This window comes from Manacus vitellinus, unplaced genomic scaffold (genome assembly GCF_001715985.3).
Source record: "Manacus vitellinus isolate BGI_N305 unplaced genomic scaffold, ASM171598v3 scaffold_0_pilon, whole genome shotgun sequence".
Taxonomy (NCBI): Eukaryota; Metazoa; Chordata; class Aves; order Passeriformes; family Pipridae; genus Manacus; species Manacus vitellinus.
The window spans coordinates 16,451,346-16,469,709 of record NW_021938789.1 but is presented as its reverse complement, the minus strand read 5'-3'; the positions used below and the strand labels follow the sequence as shown (position 1 = coordinate 16,469,709).

General features: G+C 35.7%; 1 protein-coding gene across 1 annotated transcript in view; it reads left to right on the top strand.

Annotated features, from left to right (window-relative positions):
- The window catches only part of ARAP2 (ArfGAP with RhoGAP domain, ankyrin repeat and PH domain 2), a 117,360-nt gene that overhangs the window by 72,615 nt on the left and 26,381 nt on the right, over positions 1 to 18,364 (top strand). Inside the window, exons 20-25 of the mRNA XM_018068149.2 lie at positions 1,883 to 2,095; positions 4,135 to 4,240; positions 6,314 to 6,461; positions 7,172 to 7,240; positions 14,968 to 15,042; positions 16,027 to 16,144. Of these exons, the coding sequence (XP_017923638.2) occupies positions 1,883 to 2,095; positions 4,135 to 4,240; positions 6,314 to 6,461; positions 7,172 to 7,240; positions 14,968 to 15,042; positions 16,027 to 16,144 (729 nt within the window). The remainder of the gene's footprint in view (positions 1 to 1,882; positions 2,096 to 4,134; positions 4,241 to 6,313; positions 6,462 to 7,171; positions 7,241 to 14,967; positions 15,043 to 16,026; positions 16,145 to 18,364) is intronic.

The window sequence follows — 18,364 nt, the reverse complement described above, 5'->3', positions numbered from 1 at the left end:
TTTGCTGCTCTTTGATGTGATGGTGAAGTACACTGCCACACATCTGAGAACATGCAATTTGGGGAAATACAACTTGGTAGGTTCCCTTTATAAACACCTTCCTATTTTAAATATTACCTTCTTTGCCTTATGTAACTCAGCCTTGAGGTCCAATGCAGACATCTCAACCCTGAAAATAAGCTCTGTGAACCAGGAAAAGCATGGTCTGAACTGGTCAGCACATCTTCTGGGAAACTGGTATTAACCATGGAGTTGGTTCAGTCTTAGGCTGCTGAGTTTTCAGTGTTTCTTCAGCCTAAGAATGTATAGTCAGTAACCATTTGTTTAAGTGAATTTTGCCACCATTATTTTCCATTGCATTAGGTCATACACAGATGATGTTTGTGTCCTTTTACTACTGCAAATTCGTCAGTTTTCTTCTGAAATGCTAAATACATATCAACCTCGTACCAATCTGTCTTTGGGATAAATACCTCTGTCAGTGTGAGAGCCCCTAATTTATATTTGAGTGGTTGAAGTTTAACTAAATAACCTCTGAATATGGCAACACTGCATTATGGTAAATAGTTGTATAGGGGTTACAACTATTGCCTAAAACTAAGAAAAATATTCTTATTAAATTATTTTGTAATCATTAGTAATAGGAATTATTCCAAGTATAGTTTACACCATTTCATGCACTGACATGTTTTTAAAGCAGGGTAATTATGTCTGCCACTTAGAACAACTTCTGTATTCTAAATTAAAATTCAATTTCCTAATGTCTTAAATAAGTCAGATCTTTATTAAAAATAGTTTTTTTCAGGATCAGCATTACTGGTTGTTAAACTGCTCATTTGAAAGCTGAAGGAATTATTTGTATGCATTACTTGCATATATACATCTTTTTTTTTTGTCACCATTGTAGAGGTTTTGTCTTTAGTTGTAGTCCACAGAAGACAGATGCAATCAGGTTCCATAGCTGTTCCTGACAGTAACAACACAAAGGCAATATGGAATGGAAGTGCATGTGGGCATTACAAGAAAGGTGAATTCTAAGAATGTAAGACATGATTTCATAGGTTTTGACAGAGTACTTAATTTGGCAGGTACATAAGAAAAGCAGGGTTTTATGTAAAGTACCAGTCTCTTTCAAGAAATGTGAATGCAGAACCACCTCTACAAAGAGAAATAGGACTGCACACCTGTGAAAAACTTACACGAGGTTTAAAATTCAAAAGTTTTGACTACTCTCATATGCAATGATTGAAGGTAGTCTTGACTTTGTTTTAGACTATAAATTTTCTTTGAAGTTGACTTCCGTGGTTTAAGTTGTTAAATGCAAGTATAGTGGCTGCCTGATGTCTTCCAGAATGTGAGAAAAATCAGAAAAAAGGAATACTTTCTACTAAGCTTGAGGCTTTAAAGAATAAAATGTTTTGGGTTGGATGAATGCAATACTTTGAGTCCTAAGCTGAGTTCATCAATAGGGTAATAAAATAATGGGAGTTTTGCTCATGAAAGCAGCTGTGTTTTATTTGTAATACAATACCAATTATCAAAACTTCTTTTCTTTACTGTGCCTTTTGAAAGTACTGTTTTAGGAAGTCCTGAGGATATTTGGGGATTTGAATTTCTTCTAAAGGACTCCTGAAATTGTGATCTCAGGCTTGCTTAATATTATAATGTGTATTTTTGCAAAGAGATCTAGCTGGGTGTAAGCAGACTTGGTAGTGTTTTTACTGATGAAGTAAGTATGTGCAAAAGGTCAGAGTGATTTTGGTAGGAAGTACAGTGTGTTTGGCATTCACATATGCTTTTCATATAATGATGTTTGGAATTTTTAAAAGAATACTTGATTTTACATTTACTTATTTTTCTACCCTGTATTTCTGTACCTTAGGTTTAGGTAGTAAGCAGATCTACCTTAAGAGTGGTGACTCTTCCAATGTGGCTGAACTGCTGGAAAGCTTCAAAAAAGATGCAAGGAGTGTTAAGCTAAGAGCAGGAAAACATCAGCTTGAAGATGTGACTGATGTATTGAAAAGTTTTCTTTCTCAAATAGATGATGCACTTCTCACTAAAGAACTTTACCCATTCTGGATCTCTGCATTAGGTAATGTATTCAACAACACTCAATATAAAAAAAGGTTGTATGTACAATTTCAGTATCAGATTTCAGGGGGATTGTTAGTTACTTGCCCTGTGTCAACTATGCTATTTGATAATTGGCCCTATAATTGTAGTGAGGAAAAAAAATATTTAGAGCATGGCTGCAACAGACTTATGTCAATCAGAGAAAATTTTATTGCCTTTAAGAGAAACAAAATAATAATAACAAATAGCAATGTTTACCTGACAGTACGTTGTAAACAGTAGACCAATATTATCGTATGTCAGAGTTGAATCAGACAAAGTAAAAAGTGATGATTTACATGTTATAGAAGCATTTAAGGTAGAATTCAAGAAATAGAGACGTTAGAGTAGGAGAAAAGCATGTACTCTGTCTTTTGACCATATGTAGTTAAAAATGGCAAAATGCTATCATCTGCTTGAGAGTTAAATGACAGTCTTGCTGCCTAAATTTTTCCTATATTTTTTACGAACATTTGGACAAATTTACATATATTAACAATGTAAACTTGGTAACATGTTATTTGGGTTTTTTTTCCCTTAGAAATGTTAAACTTAATTTGAAAGAAAATATAACTGGCTTCCTGTTACTGGAGATTATGATGTATTTAAAACATGACGTGTGTCTCTGTGTGGTTAGAAGCAGAACTATGAGATTATTAATAGATTAATCAGTTACTCATTACATAAATTGTGATAATTTTTATAATGTTCTTTCAAAATAGCTGCAGTTCTATTTGTTTCTGTATTGTGGTATTTACAAAGTGCAAGAAACAAATGGTTTCACTGTGAGGCTGTACTATAAAATCGCAGTTGATGCATAGCAATAAGAGATGCATAGGAAAAGCTAAGATAGAACATTAATTTCTACATGAATGCACAAGAAACATGTATTTACTGTGTGGTGAGTTTTGTCTTTAAAAAAAGGCATATTCCTATCTGATTTTGTTTAAGTTCAAACGTATGGAGATTGCTTTATTATGAACCACTAGAAGTTCAGGAAATTCAAGTATTATAAGTATTACACATTTTGACCTTTAACCTCAATTTGAGCAAACTAGGGGAAAGACTATTAAGAATTTATTCACTTACCACAAGATTCTTCTCATCAGAAATCAGAAAAATCTGTGGTAGTTTAGATTTAAGATAACTTTTTTTTTAATGATGTTATAGTGATTCCACTTCCTGATATGCACATGGGGCTAAAATTCTGCTTCAGCTTTACAGCGGAGAATCCTGTGCTGTTATAGTTCAGTGATACTGAAAGTACTTGTGGGAAGACTAAAAGACTTAGGAAGATAGAGTAGAAGACTTTTAAAATGTTGTTTTGTTGTTAGTTTATTTTTTCTTTTAATGGAAGAGATGCGATGGAAGAGATTAACTTTGCTTGTGTCCCGAGGAGGAGTATGCTCTATGCAGTACAGGGAGAAAGACTTGAGAGCTATGGCTGTGTCTCAGATACTGTCATTCCCAAGGCTGGAATTCCTGTCATTGGCCATGCCATTGTTCAGCTATGTGTAACTTTGTATAACTTGTTCACCAGCCCTTCCCCTTTGCTCTCCTCTTATCAGTCTTGAATACTTGGTCTTCAGACTACTTAGGGCCTTGAGACACTTTTCCAGTAAAAATTTAAAATATGAAAAGGTCTTTTCCTTTCTCATTTCTGGGAACTCTTAGAAGTATGTTTACCCTTGTGCATACACAGCTCCACTCACATGTACAAGCTACAGATTAAATATGCTTTGAGAGGAAAAGCAATTACTATTCTGGGATTTAGTCTTAAACTGTAGCAAATGGGGCTTGAATATAGAACTGTCACTCTCTGTTGCTGTTTCCCTGAACTGGTGTACAATAATAGAGTTTTTTGATAGTAGATTGTCAGCACTGCCTTTATGAAGTAGAGGTTGGTTGGGTAAATAGTAATTTTAAAGGACTGGATGATGTTGTTATAGTTAGTGAGAACTGCTGTTGGGTTTTGGTGTGCATTGTTATTAATGCTCAATGATTATTATTTTCTGGCAGATACACAGAATGAAAAGGAACGTGTGAGGAAGTATGGAGCTTTTATTCATTCACTTCCACCAGTCAACAGAGCAACTTTGGCTGCTTTAATTGAACATCTTTACAGGTCATTACAAACGATGCATTGTAGTAGAGAAATTCTTGTAATGTGTTCTTAGTATAACTCTACCATATATGGAATGTGACTTGTTTCATTAACCAGTAATCACAAAAGCTTACCTAGTTGCGACAATTAATTACATTTGAATCCCTTTAATTGATAATCTGTTTTTTCTTTGGTTGTAATTTTGGCAGTAGGTATCTATAAAAATCAATGGATTAGAACAGCCTTCCAGGGAGAGAGGGCTGCCAGTGTATGTGTCCAAGTAGGGTAATTTTTGATGTAGCTTCTTAATACAATCTCATTTCACTCCAGTCAGCTAGTCTTCCAGAGGATTGTTGCAAATCGTTCTTGAAATTAAAAGATTTTTTTCAGTGAAAATGTTCTTCTCTACAATCTTTTTGCACATAATAACTCTGAGAATTGCCTACCCTTTCTGGTTTTCATCAGTGCTTCATTTTACAAGGTAGGTAGTGGTAGAGAATATCCAAAATACAAACTTGTTTAAGCACCAAAGGTCATGTCTTCTTCCAAGATCAAATAAGGGGCAGAAAATATATAAAAATGTATGTGATAGGGTGGTTCTATGGTGTCATGGTTAATATTACTGGTCTGTAGTGTATTATATCATCTATTGAACAAGTCAAATTATATTTCTGGTTAATTGTAGTGGGTAGAGAATATGTAGAAAATTCTCTTCACAGAATATTTGTGTTGAAAAATAAGTTACCTAGCTAGGTACATAGCAGATGTCATTTAAAAACTATTTATATTACCGGGAAATTAATTGGCACCAATATTAGGAAAAAGATTATAATATTTATTGTGTTTAAAGGTATTTCTAAACATATCCAGTTTGGAGATATTAGTATGCTGTTGCATCTGTTCTGCAAGTAGTTTGAATTCATGTGGATAACTGCCAATGCCTGAAACCTATTCTGACACAGTTTCAGTTTTTCTTCGATGTTGATTATTAATAAAAACAGTCTAAGTGCATCACTAAAAGAGGGATTTTATTCTTTGGTCCTCTTTGTCACAGTCACCCATCGTTATCTCTGAGACCTCTTGCTGGGCAGCTGCCTCTGGCTTTCCAGGCTGAGCACCTGTTCGGTTTCCCACATATAGCAGCCAAAATTCTGCTGTGCTTTAAAGTGTTTGCCTCTAAAGGAAGAGACATTATATAAACAACAGAACTGATATGAACACTTAAGTATAGGAACTAAGGATCTAATTTCTTTCCACATTTTGTTTGATCTTAGATGATACGTTTGTAGGATCTACTTCTTTGCATATTACAGCGAAACTGTATTTAGCATTGGTGTGGCCTCACCTGAGTACTGTGTGCAGTTCTGTGGTCTGCAGTTTAAGGATGTTCAGTTCTTTGAATGTATCCAAGGGAAGGCAACAAAGCTGGTGAAAGGGCTGGAAGGAATGGCCTATGGGGATTGCGTGAGGACTTTGGGCTTGTCTAGTTCAGAAAAAAGGAGGCTGAGGGGTGACCTCATTGCCCTGTACTTCTTCCTGAGAAGGTGAAGTGGAGAGGGAAGTGCTGGTCTCTTCTCCCTCATATCCAGTAATAATGTGCATGGAAATGGTTCAAAGCTACATCCAGAGAGGTTCAGACTTGTCCCTGGGAGACGTTTCTTTACTGAGGGAGTGGCCAAACACTGTAACAGGCTTCTTAGAGGGATGGTTGATGCCCCAACTCTCTCGGTGTGTAAGAGGTGTTTGGACAGTGGCCTTAGCAACATGCTTAACTTTTGGTCAGCCCTTAAGTGATCAAGCAGTTGGACTAGATGATCGTTGTAGGTCCCTTCCAACTCAACTATTCTATTCTGGTTTTATTCTTTTTAACTCTAAATAATTTTTGTATCACTTGAAATGCAGTTAGAAAGTTTTCATTTCTGTAATGAAAGATAAAGGATATAAAGAAATATAAAATAAATAAGTAATAGTACATGTTTTCATTTCATTTAAGGGAGTTATTCTTTTTAAAATGAAGTCTGTATTCTGTAAGCTGCCTCAGACAATTAAAGGAACAATGAAACCTTCTAACTATGTTTATTTTTCTTTCAACAGGGTGCAGAAGTGTTCTGAAATTAATCATATGAACCCTCACAATTTAGCCATGGTGTTTTCCTCATGCTTATTTCAAACTAAGGGCCAAACTAGTGAAGAAGTCAATGTAATTGAAGATCTAATTAAAAATTATGTGCAAATTTTTCATGTAGGTATCTTTATGTAAAAGTATCCTAATTGCTCAGTTGTTAGAGATGCTAAAATATAGAAACTTCTTTAAAATGATCTTGCTATTAGTTAAATGATCTGAGGATTTGCAGGGTTTTTGAACTCTTAATTCAGTGGATGTTGTTCTTGGCCTGCTCTAAATTTTATTTCCCAGCTAGCTTAATCTGTGTAGGAAAAGCTATTTATGGGATACTGTGAGCTACTGTTTTCCAAAATGGTGAACATTCTTCTTGCCATCAACAGCGTATTAAATTTAAGATAATTTTATGATTATGACTATTTAAAATAATACTTTTAATAAAATTTTATGAGCCTGATGAGAACTGAAGCATGGAAGGATTTTGTGTTCTTAGTCTCTGAGCTGTGATTGCAATGCGTTTTTTTCCTTTGTTCTAGAAAGAGTCTTAAGTTCAATGGAATAGAAAAGATACTACTCACAGCATTTCCTATTAGGCATTTTGGTTTAGAGTTTACTGTGCCACTCTAACATTGTTTGGCAGTTTTTCATGGATTCCTCTCTGTTTTAAAATTTATTTCATCAAGTTTATAATAATGAATATCATCAATGAAGAGCTGTTTCTGACTGATAGAATATTTTGCATAGGTGCTTCTATAAGAACATGATTGACAGTATTGGTAATTGTTACAATATTTATTATTTATTGATCAAGAACTATTCATTTTAAACAGATAAATGAAGACCAGGTCAAGCAAATGGATATAGAGAACAGCTTTATTACCAAGTGGAAAGACACTCAGGTAAGTGGCAAATATCAATTGGTGTGAGAATAATTTCGACAAAGACCATTTTGTTGTTTTTTTTATACCTAGATTTCTAAAAGTAAATTTGTAAGTTTGTGTCGTGATCAGTGTTGTTAACTACAGAGGTGAGGGACATAAACTGAAATGAAAGAGGAGGCATGAGCTGATAAAGTAAAACAGTTCTGTGTAAAGCATCTTGTGGAATTACGTTCTGGCCCAAGCTTACAGGTTAATTTACATGCTTTTACTATGCTTCGTAAATTGTATTAGAAGGAAATAGTCAACATTTGCAAGTGCAAGAGTGATGTCCTCTCTGGTTTTTTTTTAATTTTAAACATGCATATTAAATACCTTAAAATGTGTATTAGCTTTTATTATTTCATGAGCTTTGGGTATATATGGTCTCTCTTTATTAGAGTTACGCCATCACTTTGAGTTTAAAGCATCTGAGTCTTCAGTTGCATCCTGTTTTGCGACCGTTTCTAGAACCCCAAGGCACAAATATTATTTGGGGAAGCTTCAGACACATGCTGACAGTCAAACAGTGAACTTTAGGATACAATATAAGAAAATAGGAGATCTTATGCCACTTATTGTCATCTTAAGTTCCAGTTCTACTTGTAACAACTTTTGAATAGTTTCAAAATTATTGAAATTGAAGTTGTAAGAAACAGCAAAGTGATACCATGTTTCGCTGTCTGAATGGTATTTCTGTCCAATCCTAATTATAGCAAAAATCACTAAGCTTTGTAACACCAAGGTGGATGAACTAAGAGAGGTAAAATGAGATGTAGGGAGCTTAAAAGCTTTTACAGAAATCTAAAGTAGTGGAGGAGAAGCTTTCAGTGATTTTGGAGTTTATAGGGTTGTAGAAAAGGATAGAAGGCTAGCAGAGAAAATCTGTAATGCTTTCTCTGTTGGCTAACTTCCTGCTTCCAGCAATAGTTTCATGGTACCTTGTAAGCCATAATTAAGAAGACAGGGTCTTGGAAATACATGTTGAAATTGCATGTTCTGTGAATTGCTATCTGGAATCGTTCTTTTATCTCATATTCCCTTATTGTCTGGGTTGTAGTGGCATGAAGCCCTCTTACCATAATGACTTTCTGTCAGTGTGCGTATTAGAATGTCCATTTCCTGCTTTGTCTGGTGGGGAGTGACCAAGTTACTGAGAAATGATTTGAAATTTATTTCTAATGTCTGTCTTGCAGAATGGAAGTATCTGCCAATAAATAGCCACATAAAAAGATAACCAAAAAATCCCCCAGATTTTATATGATAGAATCATAGAATTATAGAATATACTGAGTTCGAAGGACCCATCCAGATCATGGATTCCAACTCCTGGCCTTGCACAGGAGACCCCAAGAGTCATACCATGTGCCTGAGAGCATTGTCCAAACACTTCTTGAACTCTTTCAGGCTTGGTGCTGTGACCACTTTCTGGGGGAGCCTGTTCCAGCACTCCACCCCCCTGTGGGTGAAAAACATTTTCCTGATATCCAACCTAAACCTGCCCTGACTCAGCTTCATGCTGTTTCCTCAAGTCCTGTCATTGGTCATGTGAGTGAAGAGATTGATACCAGCCCCTCCACTTCCCTTCATGAGGAAGTTGTAGACTGCGATGAGGTCTCCCCTCAGTCTCCTCTTTTTTAGGCTGAACAAACCAAGTGACCTCAGCTGCTTTCCTTCAGTCTTCTCCTCAGTTCCTTCACCATCCTTGTGGCCCTCCTTTGAACACTCTCTAATAGTTGAATGTCTTTTTTATATTGTGGTGCCCAAAACTGCACACAATATTCAAGGTGAGGCCTCACCAGAGCACAGCAGAGCAGGACAATCCCCTCTCTCAACTGGCTGGTGATGCTTTGCCTGATACCCCCCAGGATACAATTGGCCCTACTGGCTGCCAGGGCCCTGCTGACTCATATTGGACTTGCCATCAACCAGGATTCCCAGGTCCCTTTTCACAGCACTACTCTCCAGTCTCATGTTCCCTAGTCTATAGAAACAACCAGGAGTGCCCCATCCCAGGTGCAGAATCCAGCAATTTTCCTTATTGAGCCTTATATTGTTGGTGATTGTGCATCTCTGATAAGTTGAGGTCGTCAACAGCTCCTCCCAATTTAGTCTTGTTGGCAAACTTACTTAGTATTCCTTCAAGTCCTGTGTCCAGATTGTTAATGAATATGTTAAAGAGAACTGGGCTGAGGATGGAGCCCTGCAGAACCCCACTAGTGACTGGATCCAGCCTGATGTCACTTCATTCACTATAATTCTTTGTGCCAGACCTGTGAGCCAGTTACTCACCCTTTGTGTAACATGGTTATTCAGCTGTATGTTGAACATGTTGTCCAGAAGGATACTTTGAGAGACAGTATCAAAAGCTTTGCTGAAGTCCAAAATGATCACATCTACTGGCTTTCCTGAATTGACTGGGTGGGTTACCCTGTCATAGAAGGAATTCATGTTCAACAAGCAGGACTTTGTCTGAGGGAAGCTGTGCTGGTTGTGACTGATGACTGCATTGTCTTTCAGGTGTTTTTCAGCACTTCCCAGAATAATCTTTACCATGATTTTACCAGGCACTGAAGTGAGACTAACAGGCCTGTAGTTTCCAAGGTCCTCCTTCTTGCACTTCTTGAAAATCAGGACAATGTTTGCCAGCTTCCAGTCAGCTTGGGAATCCTCTCTGGATTCCCAAGACCACTTAAAAATCATCAAGAGAGGTTTTGTGATGACATCAGCCAGCTCTTTGAGAATTCTTGGGTGAATCCCATCAGACCCCATAGATTTTTGGGGATCCAGCTGGAGCAGCAGATCCCACACAATTTCAGGTTTGACTGGGAGTTGATCATTCTCACAGTCATGGTCCTCCAGCTCAGGGCACTGAGACCCCCTTGGTCCATCATCTGTGTTGAAGACAGAGGCAAAGAATGTGTTAAACACCTCTGCATTGTCTCTGTCCCTGCTTGTGAGGTGACCATCCTCATCCTGATTTTATTTCTATGCTGCCTTTTTTTCCATTAATATATTTGAAAAAACTCTTTTTATTGTCCCCCACATTTCTGGGCAGCTTCAACTTTGGCCACACAAATTTTTTCCCTGCAGTGGCAAGCAGCATCTCTGAATTCTTCCCACATCACTTCCCCTTGCTTCCATTGGGTGTACACCTTCCTCTTTGTTTTATTTCCAAGAGAAGATCCCTGGTCAGCCAAGCTGGCCTTCTGCCTCATCTGCTCAACTTTTGACATTTAGAAATTGCCTGTTCCTGTGGCCTTAGAACGTGATGTTTGAAAAGTGACCAGCACGTTTTTTTGCACCTACGAAAACATTTTCCCATGGGACATTACTTACTAGTTCCCTGACCAGCCTGAAGTCTTCTCTCCTCATGTCCACAGTTGAAATTTTGCTGGCCCTTTTCCTTCTGTCAGCAGAGATTTTAAACTTGATCACTTCATGATTACTGTGACCAAGACAGTCTCCAATCTCCATGTCACTCATTAGATCCACTCTGTTGGATCAAGGATCAAGGAGGGCATCTTTCCAAGTTTGTTCCCTTACAGACCTTAGGACACTTAATGGACCCGTTCCATAAAGTTGTCATATGGGTTTTTTAGGAATCTTCTGATCCATGTTGTACCAGATATATGATCCTCCCAGTTAATTTCTGGCAAGTTGAATTCCCCCATAAGGATAAGGGCAGTTGACTTGGAAGTGTCCCTTAGTTCCTCATAGAAAAATTTGTTGGTGGCATCATCCTGGCCAGTCTATAGTAGACTCCTGTGTGGGATATCTGTATTATTTGTTTGCACCTTGATTCTTACCCAGAGGCTCTCAACTTGTGCTGTTGCCAATGGTGAGGTCTGTACATTCTAACCCTTCCGTTACATACAGTGCCTCCCCCTCACACTGGGGTATTTTAAAATTGTGTATCTGGAGTGATTCCAGATTTCTACTTGGAAAATACTTAGAATTCATAATATTCAGTACATGTTTTCACAACCTATTATGAGAAAAATAGTAATTGAGTTACTGGATTTAATAATTATTCTTAATTAATACTGTATTTGAAGACATCATAAAATGCTGAGTTTGAGTTAGAAAATATTTTTGGACCTTATCGAATCATTGATATCTCTGCTGTATGGCATCCCCTAGGAAAAGAGCCACTAGATAGCAAATATGACCTGAGAAGACTGTAAGTTGTTTGGGAGCACTTGCCCCAGAGATAATGGCATTTTTCTTGTTAGCTTTCTAAACAAGTGATGGACATTGGAACAAAATTTCTACCTTTTATTGGTTAATAAATTGAAGTTTGAACTGCTTTTAAGGATTAGGACTGCGGTCTTTCTGTTATGTCAACCTGCTACCCTTGAAATAACAACTAAGGAATGGAGTCCTCAAGAGCCTGACTGTCATTTGTGGCAATTTGATTGTGACTATGAACATTTTTTCCCTCTGAATTAAACTGTGGAACATTTTCTGGGTTTTTTTTGTTTGTTTGTTTGGGTTTGGTTTTTGTTTTGTTTTTTGTTTGTTTGGTTGGTTTTGTTTTGTTTAGTTGGTTTTGTTTTGTTTGTTTGGTTTGGTTTTGATTTTATGGTCTTTGGGGTTTTTTGGTTTTTTTTGTAGCAGACGATTAATGTAACTAGTGTTTCATTTAAAAGCACATTTTCCTGAAACTTCATATGCACATATGAAATGCATCGATGTCTAATGCCTGGTACCTCTTCAGTGCAGGAGGAAGTGCTTCATATTATTTCAAAGTTTTCACTGCCTGAAGCCCACTGATTCTGCTGTGTGGTTAGAAGGTTGTTTAGAGATTTTATGTATATTTGTTTCTCTAGAAGAATTCTACATTTCTCTAAATATGCGTGGTGTTGTCAGTAGGTTTTGCTGAGGGAATATGTTAGAGTCAGACCTGGACTAACATGAACTGCTTTTGAAAAAGATTAACCTTCATCATTGTTATATTTTACAATTATAACTTCTGTCATGAGTATATAGTGCATATTAATCATAATTTCAGAAGACTAGATTTTAGAGGTGGATACACTTTACATTTTACCAGGCTTGGAACTTTCATGATTACAGATTCATGAATTTTGTGGTTTACTGAAGCAACAGAAATACAGGTTCGAAATTGCTGTTAGATGCACTTACTCCATCAGCACTAAATATACTAAAGCTAGCAACTGACTAACAAAGCTAAGTTAGCAATTTAAGGTAAATTAACAAATTCAACTTTGCACTAAACTTAACTTTACCATTATTTAAGCTTAGAGCCACCCAGGTATGCTCCAAAATAGTTGGAGGCACAGATCTTACCAAAGGGGCATCCCTGCTTTGGGGAGGAGAGAGGAGCAAACTTGTTGACTTGTCCCTGAAGAGGGGTTGTGATCTTGTCCTCTAAAACAGAGGATTCCAGATATCAAATTTGTATTTTTAGAAATGGACATGGGACTATAGTAAAATTACTTGTTACCTGTTGCTGCCATCATGGATGTCGGGGCAGCCACTTTCTCATTTTCATATTGGTGGGTGTATTTTTTCATATGTAAATAAGACATAATGAAGGTTTTGGTTACCTTTGGTCAGGCTAAGACCCGTGCTTGAATCAAAGGCAGAAGAGAACCATGACACTTCACCATCACTTCATCCTCCATACAGCTGAGGCAGCAGTAAAGGCCATCTGACCTTTGCCTGCAGCATGTTAAAACCACACATCATCTCCTCCTTAAAGGACCAAGTTTATCCAGCTATGCATGGTTAAAGGGGAGTGAGGCTAACATCTCCATACAGAGGTGTGGGTGCTCATCTGTGCTTCACTGAGGCATTGGGCTGTGAGGCCTCTGCTTCACCTCAGACACCGTGCCGTTGTTAAGTTGTACTCAAGCCAGGTGGCTTGAGATGGGGTGGCTCAGCACATGTTCTTGCTCAGCCAGTCTCATCAGTTTGCCGCAGCAGTTTTCTGCAGGTTTCCAATTACTGATAAAACTGATGACATGATACAACCGAGTGACATAACAGCATCATTGTAATCATGTAAGCATAATGAGTATTTGGCAACTTAGGCCTCAAGCAGCTACAATTAAGAATTGTAAGAATTCTTTACATTTAACAACTGATAATCTGACATTATTGCATTCAGAATGTGTGCATTTTTGTGGAAAAATCAGTGATGTGTATATTTATTGTATTGGAATATACAGGTTGCCACAGTAGTATTATCTCTGGTGATGCAGAGTGTTCAGAGAAGAAAAACTGTACGGAATTTCTGCTGAAGGACTGGAAGTTCACATGTCTGAAATGTCACTGAAGTTCTGTTCCAGGTGGCACTTCATTAGCCACTCTTTATTCTCTGTCCACCATATACTTATGCCAGCTGTTGCTGTAATTTACATCACATTTTCCCTCCATACGGTTGTGTACATGAGCCCAGTGGAAATCATGTGTCAACTTCATTCTTATTTCCAACCTTTTTCTGTAATATCATCTGAAAAGCAAATTTTACAACTAAATGAGGTTTTCTGAGTCTGTGCCACTATAATTAAGCAGCTTTCTTCAAAGTAGCTTTGTAATGTTTTTCATCACAAATGTTTCCATTAGTTTTCTATTCTCAGAGGCTAAACTAACTTAGAAGCTACTGTTTTTCAGAATGTTAATCTCATTTAAAATTCAGCACTGCCATTTATTTTTCTATAAAAATGTAGCTTTAGCTTCTGTAAATTAGTCAAAATGTATCACAAGGCTTGACTTGTTATATAAATGTATGTTTCTCTATACTTTTTTTAACCTCTTCCTCTTTTTGTAGTAATATATAGATATGTAGCATCACTATCAATACTTTTCTCAAAATAAAAACACAAATTGTTATTCTTAGTGTTAATTTGATTTTTACTTCTTTATATTGGCTTATTAATTAAAGGGTACAATTATGTCATACATTTTACTTTATCTTATTGTTCCACATTAGCATTGTACATATAGTTTAGATATCTCTCCAACAAATTTGACAGAGAACAAGAACATTTGTTTTGATTCCTTCTTTAATTACGAAATGACAAGTTTTCATTGTGATTAAGAATCATAAATGTAGTATTTGTAGTAATGAATTTAGATTTTCTGAATATGTACACATGGGTATATGGCTGAAATATTCTGTTATTTGTAATTTTTCCTCTCATTCATAACTAAGTCAATTTAGGGTTACAGTCCTTTTTTCTTGGTTTTAAATTGTAATCATCTGTTTTGGTTCTGAAGCGAGCTTGAGTAACTTCTAAATAAGAGTTATGGTTCTGTCAGTTTAAGATACTAAGGTACACTTATGTCTTAGACTTTGAAGTCTTAAATATAAATCTAAAATTTCCACTTACTTCATGTCTCCCTTAGTTTTCCTGTTCTTACTTGAATGTATATTTGTAAAATGTGCTCATTTTCTTTGATGTAGTTCTGTTGGATTTAGTCAGGGTTAGGATTTTCCTCCTGAACCTGTGAAGAGGTATTTTTTTCCTTACACTATCCAAATAAAAGTGAATATAGTGCAGGATTTCCCATCATAGTCAACATTTGTACTACTGTTGTAGATAAGTGGGTGGAAAAAGAGTTTGACTTCATTAGGTTCTAGCACATCTACTAGATAATAATTGTACTTTCCCTATTTAAAAGAATATTTCTAAAGCTTTTAAGACAGTCTAATTTTCTTTTTAATTATTTTGTTTTAGGTTTCCCAGGCTGGAGATTTGCTTATTGAAGTTTATGTGGAAAGAAAGGAACCAGACTGTAGTATTATCATCAGGGTTAGTGTATGAAAATGATACAGTGATTTTTTTGGAGGCACTTTCTCATGAAGTGTATCAATTTATTTTAATACATCTTTTTTATATAATTGCACAGGAAAGTGTGCATTTATGTTTATCACTATTTTAGACCTTGCTATGTTGCCTAAATTATGTGAAGACTGATTGTGATGCATTTTTGCATTTTTAAGGAAAATATGATACAGTTTTAAAGGGTAGACGTCCTTTTATTTTACTTTAGTATACAGCGGTATAAATTGTTGCAACTCTATGGGTGCAACACACAAGAACATTAACAAGTACTCAATGAATGTTGGTTTTATTTAATAGTATAGGCCATTTAAATGATGTTCCTCTCGATTTTTCTTTTTGCCTGTGGCTTTACATTTCTGCATGCCTTGAGTGTTAAGAAACCAAAGCTTGTTACTAACAATAATTGAGATTTTTCAGCCTTCTGTTGGATAGTGTATTTTAAATACTCTCATCTCCACGTAATAGTGCTCTATGATTTTTATGATTTTTTATTACACCTCTCTGACTTTGTTTCCTTTTGGTTCTGTTCAGCATATAACTCTCAAGCACTTGTGCTTGTATATATGTGGGGTATGTGGTATACATAGATACACATATGCACATGCTTTTTAAAATTGAATTAAAAATGGGAATATGCATTGCTAAGATAAAAAAAATGATGCTGCTGTAATATTTGCCTTCCCACACCCAAGAAAACATACTAAGGCTTTATTTTTTTCCAAATCTTTTAATGGTAGAGAAAGGGAATTTCAAGTTACCAACTTCAATCTCATGGAACAAAATAAGAAAAGGATGTTGGAGTCTGATGAATGATTTATGTATTTCCAACATATATATCTACTACTGCTCTTTTTTTTTTTTTTTTTTAAGGCAGTTGCAGGGAGGAACACTTTGAAAAAATGAATCAGAAATCAGTAATTGAAATATAAACTGAGTCATTTTGTATTACAGGTATCACCTTTGATGGAAGCAGAGGAATTAACTAATGATGTTTTAGGAATCAAAAACATTATTCCCAACAAAGATGATATCTGGGCTGCTTTTGAAGTACTTGAAAATGGAGAACTTGGTTGGTGACATTAAAATTTATGCAAGTTTAATCAGCTTTTGTTATTTTAATTTTTCAATACTTAACATCATCAAAAACTTAGTTAAAGACTTTATGGTAAAAAAATATTAGCCTTCATGCCAGTGTTTTACATCTGGTGGCTGTGGTGTCTGCATGATTTCTTTCTACACTTTACCAGAAGTAATGTGATGAATTGTTGTAAATTGCTTATAAATTGGGGGTTGAAAAGATGTTCTTTATATTACAGTGCTTTGCAGTTCATTAATCATCAGCTATAGAAAAGTAGGTCTTACTAATAAGTCTTAAAGAAGAAACTTATTTTCATTAGAATGTCAGCACTTGATTTTATAAGGAATAATGCTTTTCAAAAAATGAAATGAGAACATACGTGTAATACTTAGGAGAAGGAATCTTTTTTATATTATTTAGTCAATTACTTTATGTATATAGATGAAAAAGGAGGCATAAAGTGTGTAATCCTGTGTTTATGGCAAGTGGCATTAGGATGTATCTAACATATTCTTGAAAAAATTATTTGAAATATGATTCTGCTCCCAACAAAAGCAAATGTCACATGGTCACAATATTAATGAAGTGTAAAGCGATTTTAACATTGGGAATGCTTTATACATGCTGGAACATGTATAACATACTGGGGCATTTTATTATTAGAGATATTTAAAATAATGTAGAGTAATAGGAATTTTTTAAACTAAAACGTATTTTGATGAATACTCACTAATGTAATCTGATTTTTGGAATACATGGGGACAGAAATATGCAACGTTTATTTGCATTTAAGTTGCTGTTCTTACTGTTATGGTACAGAAGGAGACTGTGGACTATTTTATTTCTGTAGTGAAGATACCTATTTTCAAGTTAAGGAAAAAAAAGTATAAGGAATTGGAAAAAAGTAAGTTTACTAAATGTTCCAATATTGTTTGAATAGTTTTGTTGTACTTGATTTTCAGATGTGCTTACAATAATCTCTTTTATACTATGTAAGTATATAATTACTTATATACTCAGTCTTGACCTTGGCAGTATCAATAACTAGAATGGAAGTGTATTCTCTTTTTTAACTTAAAATAAGTGATCCTGAACCCTTCACATCTTACAGTCTGTTGGTGATGCTGTATAGGGTTGTAATGTAGAGTTAATTTCCAGATTCATGAATGTGGGTGACAACTGACTAAGAATGCTAGCATCTATTATCCTTAGAAGAGTCCTGATAATTCCTACAAGTACACTAGAAATCCTATTTCTTTTCTCTTAGCATTGGAAAAAATTGAAGAGGGAATTTTATTTTCTTAAACTTGATATATAACACAGGCAAATGAAAACTAAACTAGATATGGCCAAGGGAACATAAAAGTAAGTAAAAAGATAGACCCTGCAACAGCTTCTTGAGTTATATCAGTGCAACAACTCATATTTTAGTGTTGGATAGAAATGTTGTCTGAGCTAATGACTATGGACGAATGGCAAAATGAAACTCAGAGTGAGGAACTAAGGCACTACATAGGACAATAAATACAGGCTGGGGATTAGAGTGTTTCCTATTGAAACAAGTTTCAAACACAAATTAGAAATGGCACACGAGTGTTTTAAACCCAAAACAACCGAGCAAAAAGAAAACTAAAGGAAGTCCTAATTCATCATCTGTCAGTCACAGAGACAGTGTTGAAGAAATGTCTTCTTCATGGATCCCTTTCTGGAAGAATCAGTGCATCAGAACAAGCAAATTATTGTTTAAAAATAAAAATAATGCCTGTAGTAAGAGCACTATTGATGAGTGCTATGGCTGAATCTAGTGGGTTTTCAAAGGACTGGAACACAGAGAAAATTAGTTCTATGCAGTCTTTGGTCCAAATGTGACACTAAAGAACTAAAAGACTGTTTGAGTCTTTGCTGCTGAAAGTTGATTCTACTAGTGTCATTTAACAAACACTATTGAATATTATGTAACCTGAGGCATTTACAAGAGAGTTGAAATTCTGATATGCAATGACGGAAACAAAGGTTACATATTTGTTTCAAACATATACAAATAATCACAGTACCTTTCTGATAAAAAATATTTGTCTGCTTTTGTTCCTGCGTGGTCTGGTACCTGTCCAGTGTGTAGTAGTATTCCGTTTGTTGCACTCAATCCTGAAATTTCATAAGACTTATTTGCTTTTTAAGATACTGTCCTGAAAACAAACCCTGAGAAGGCAA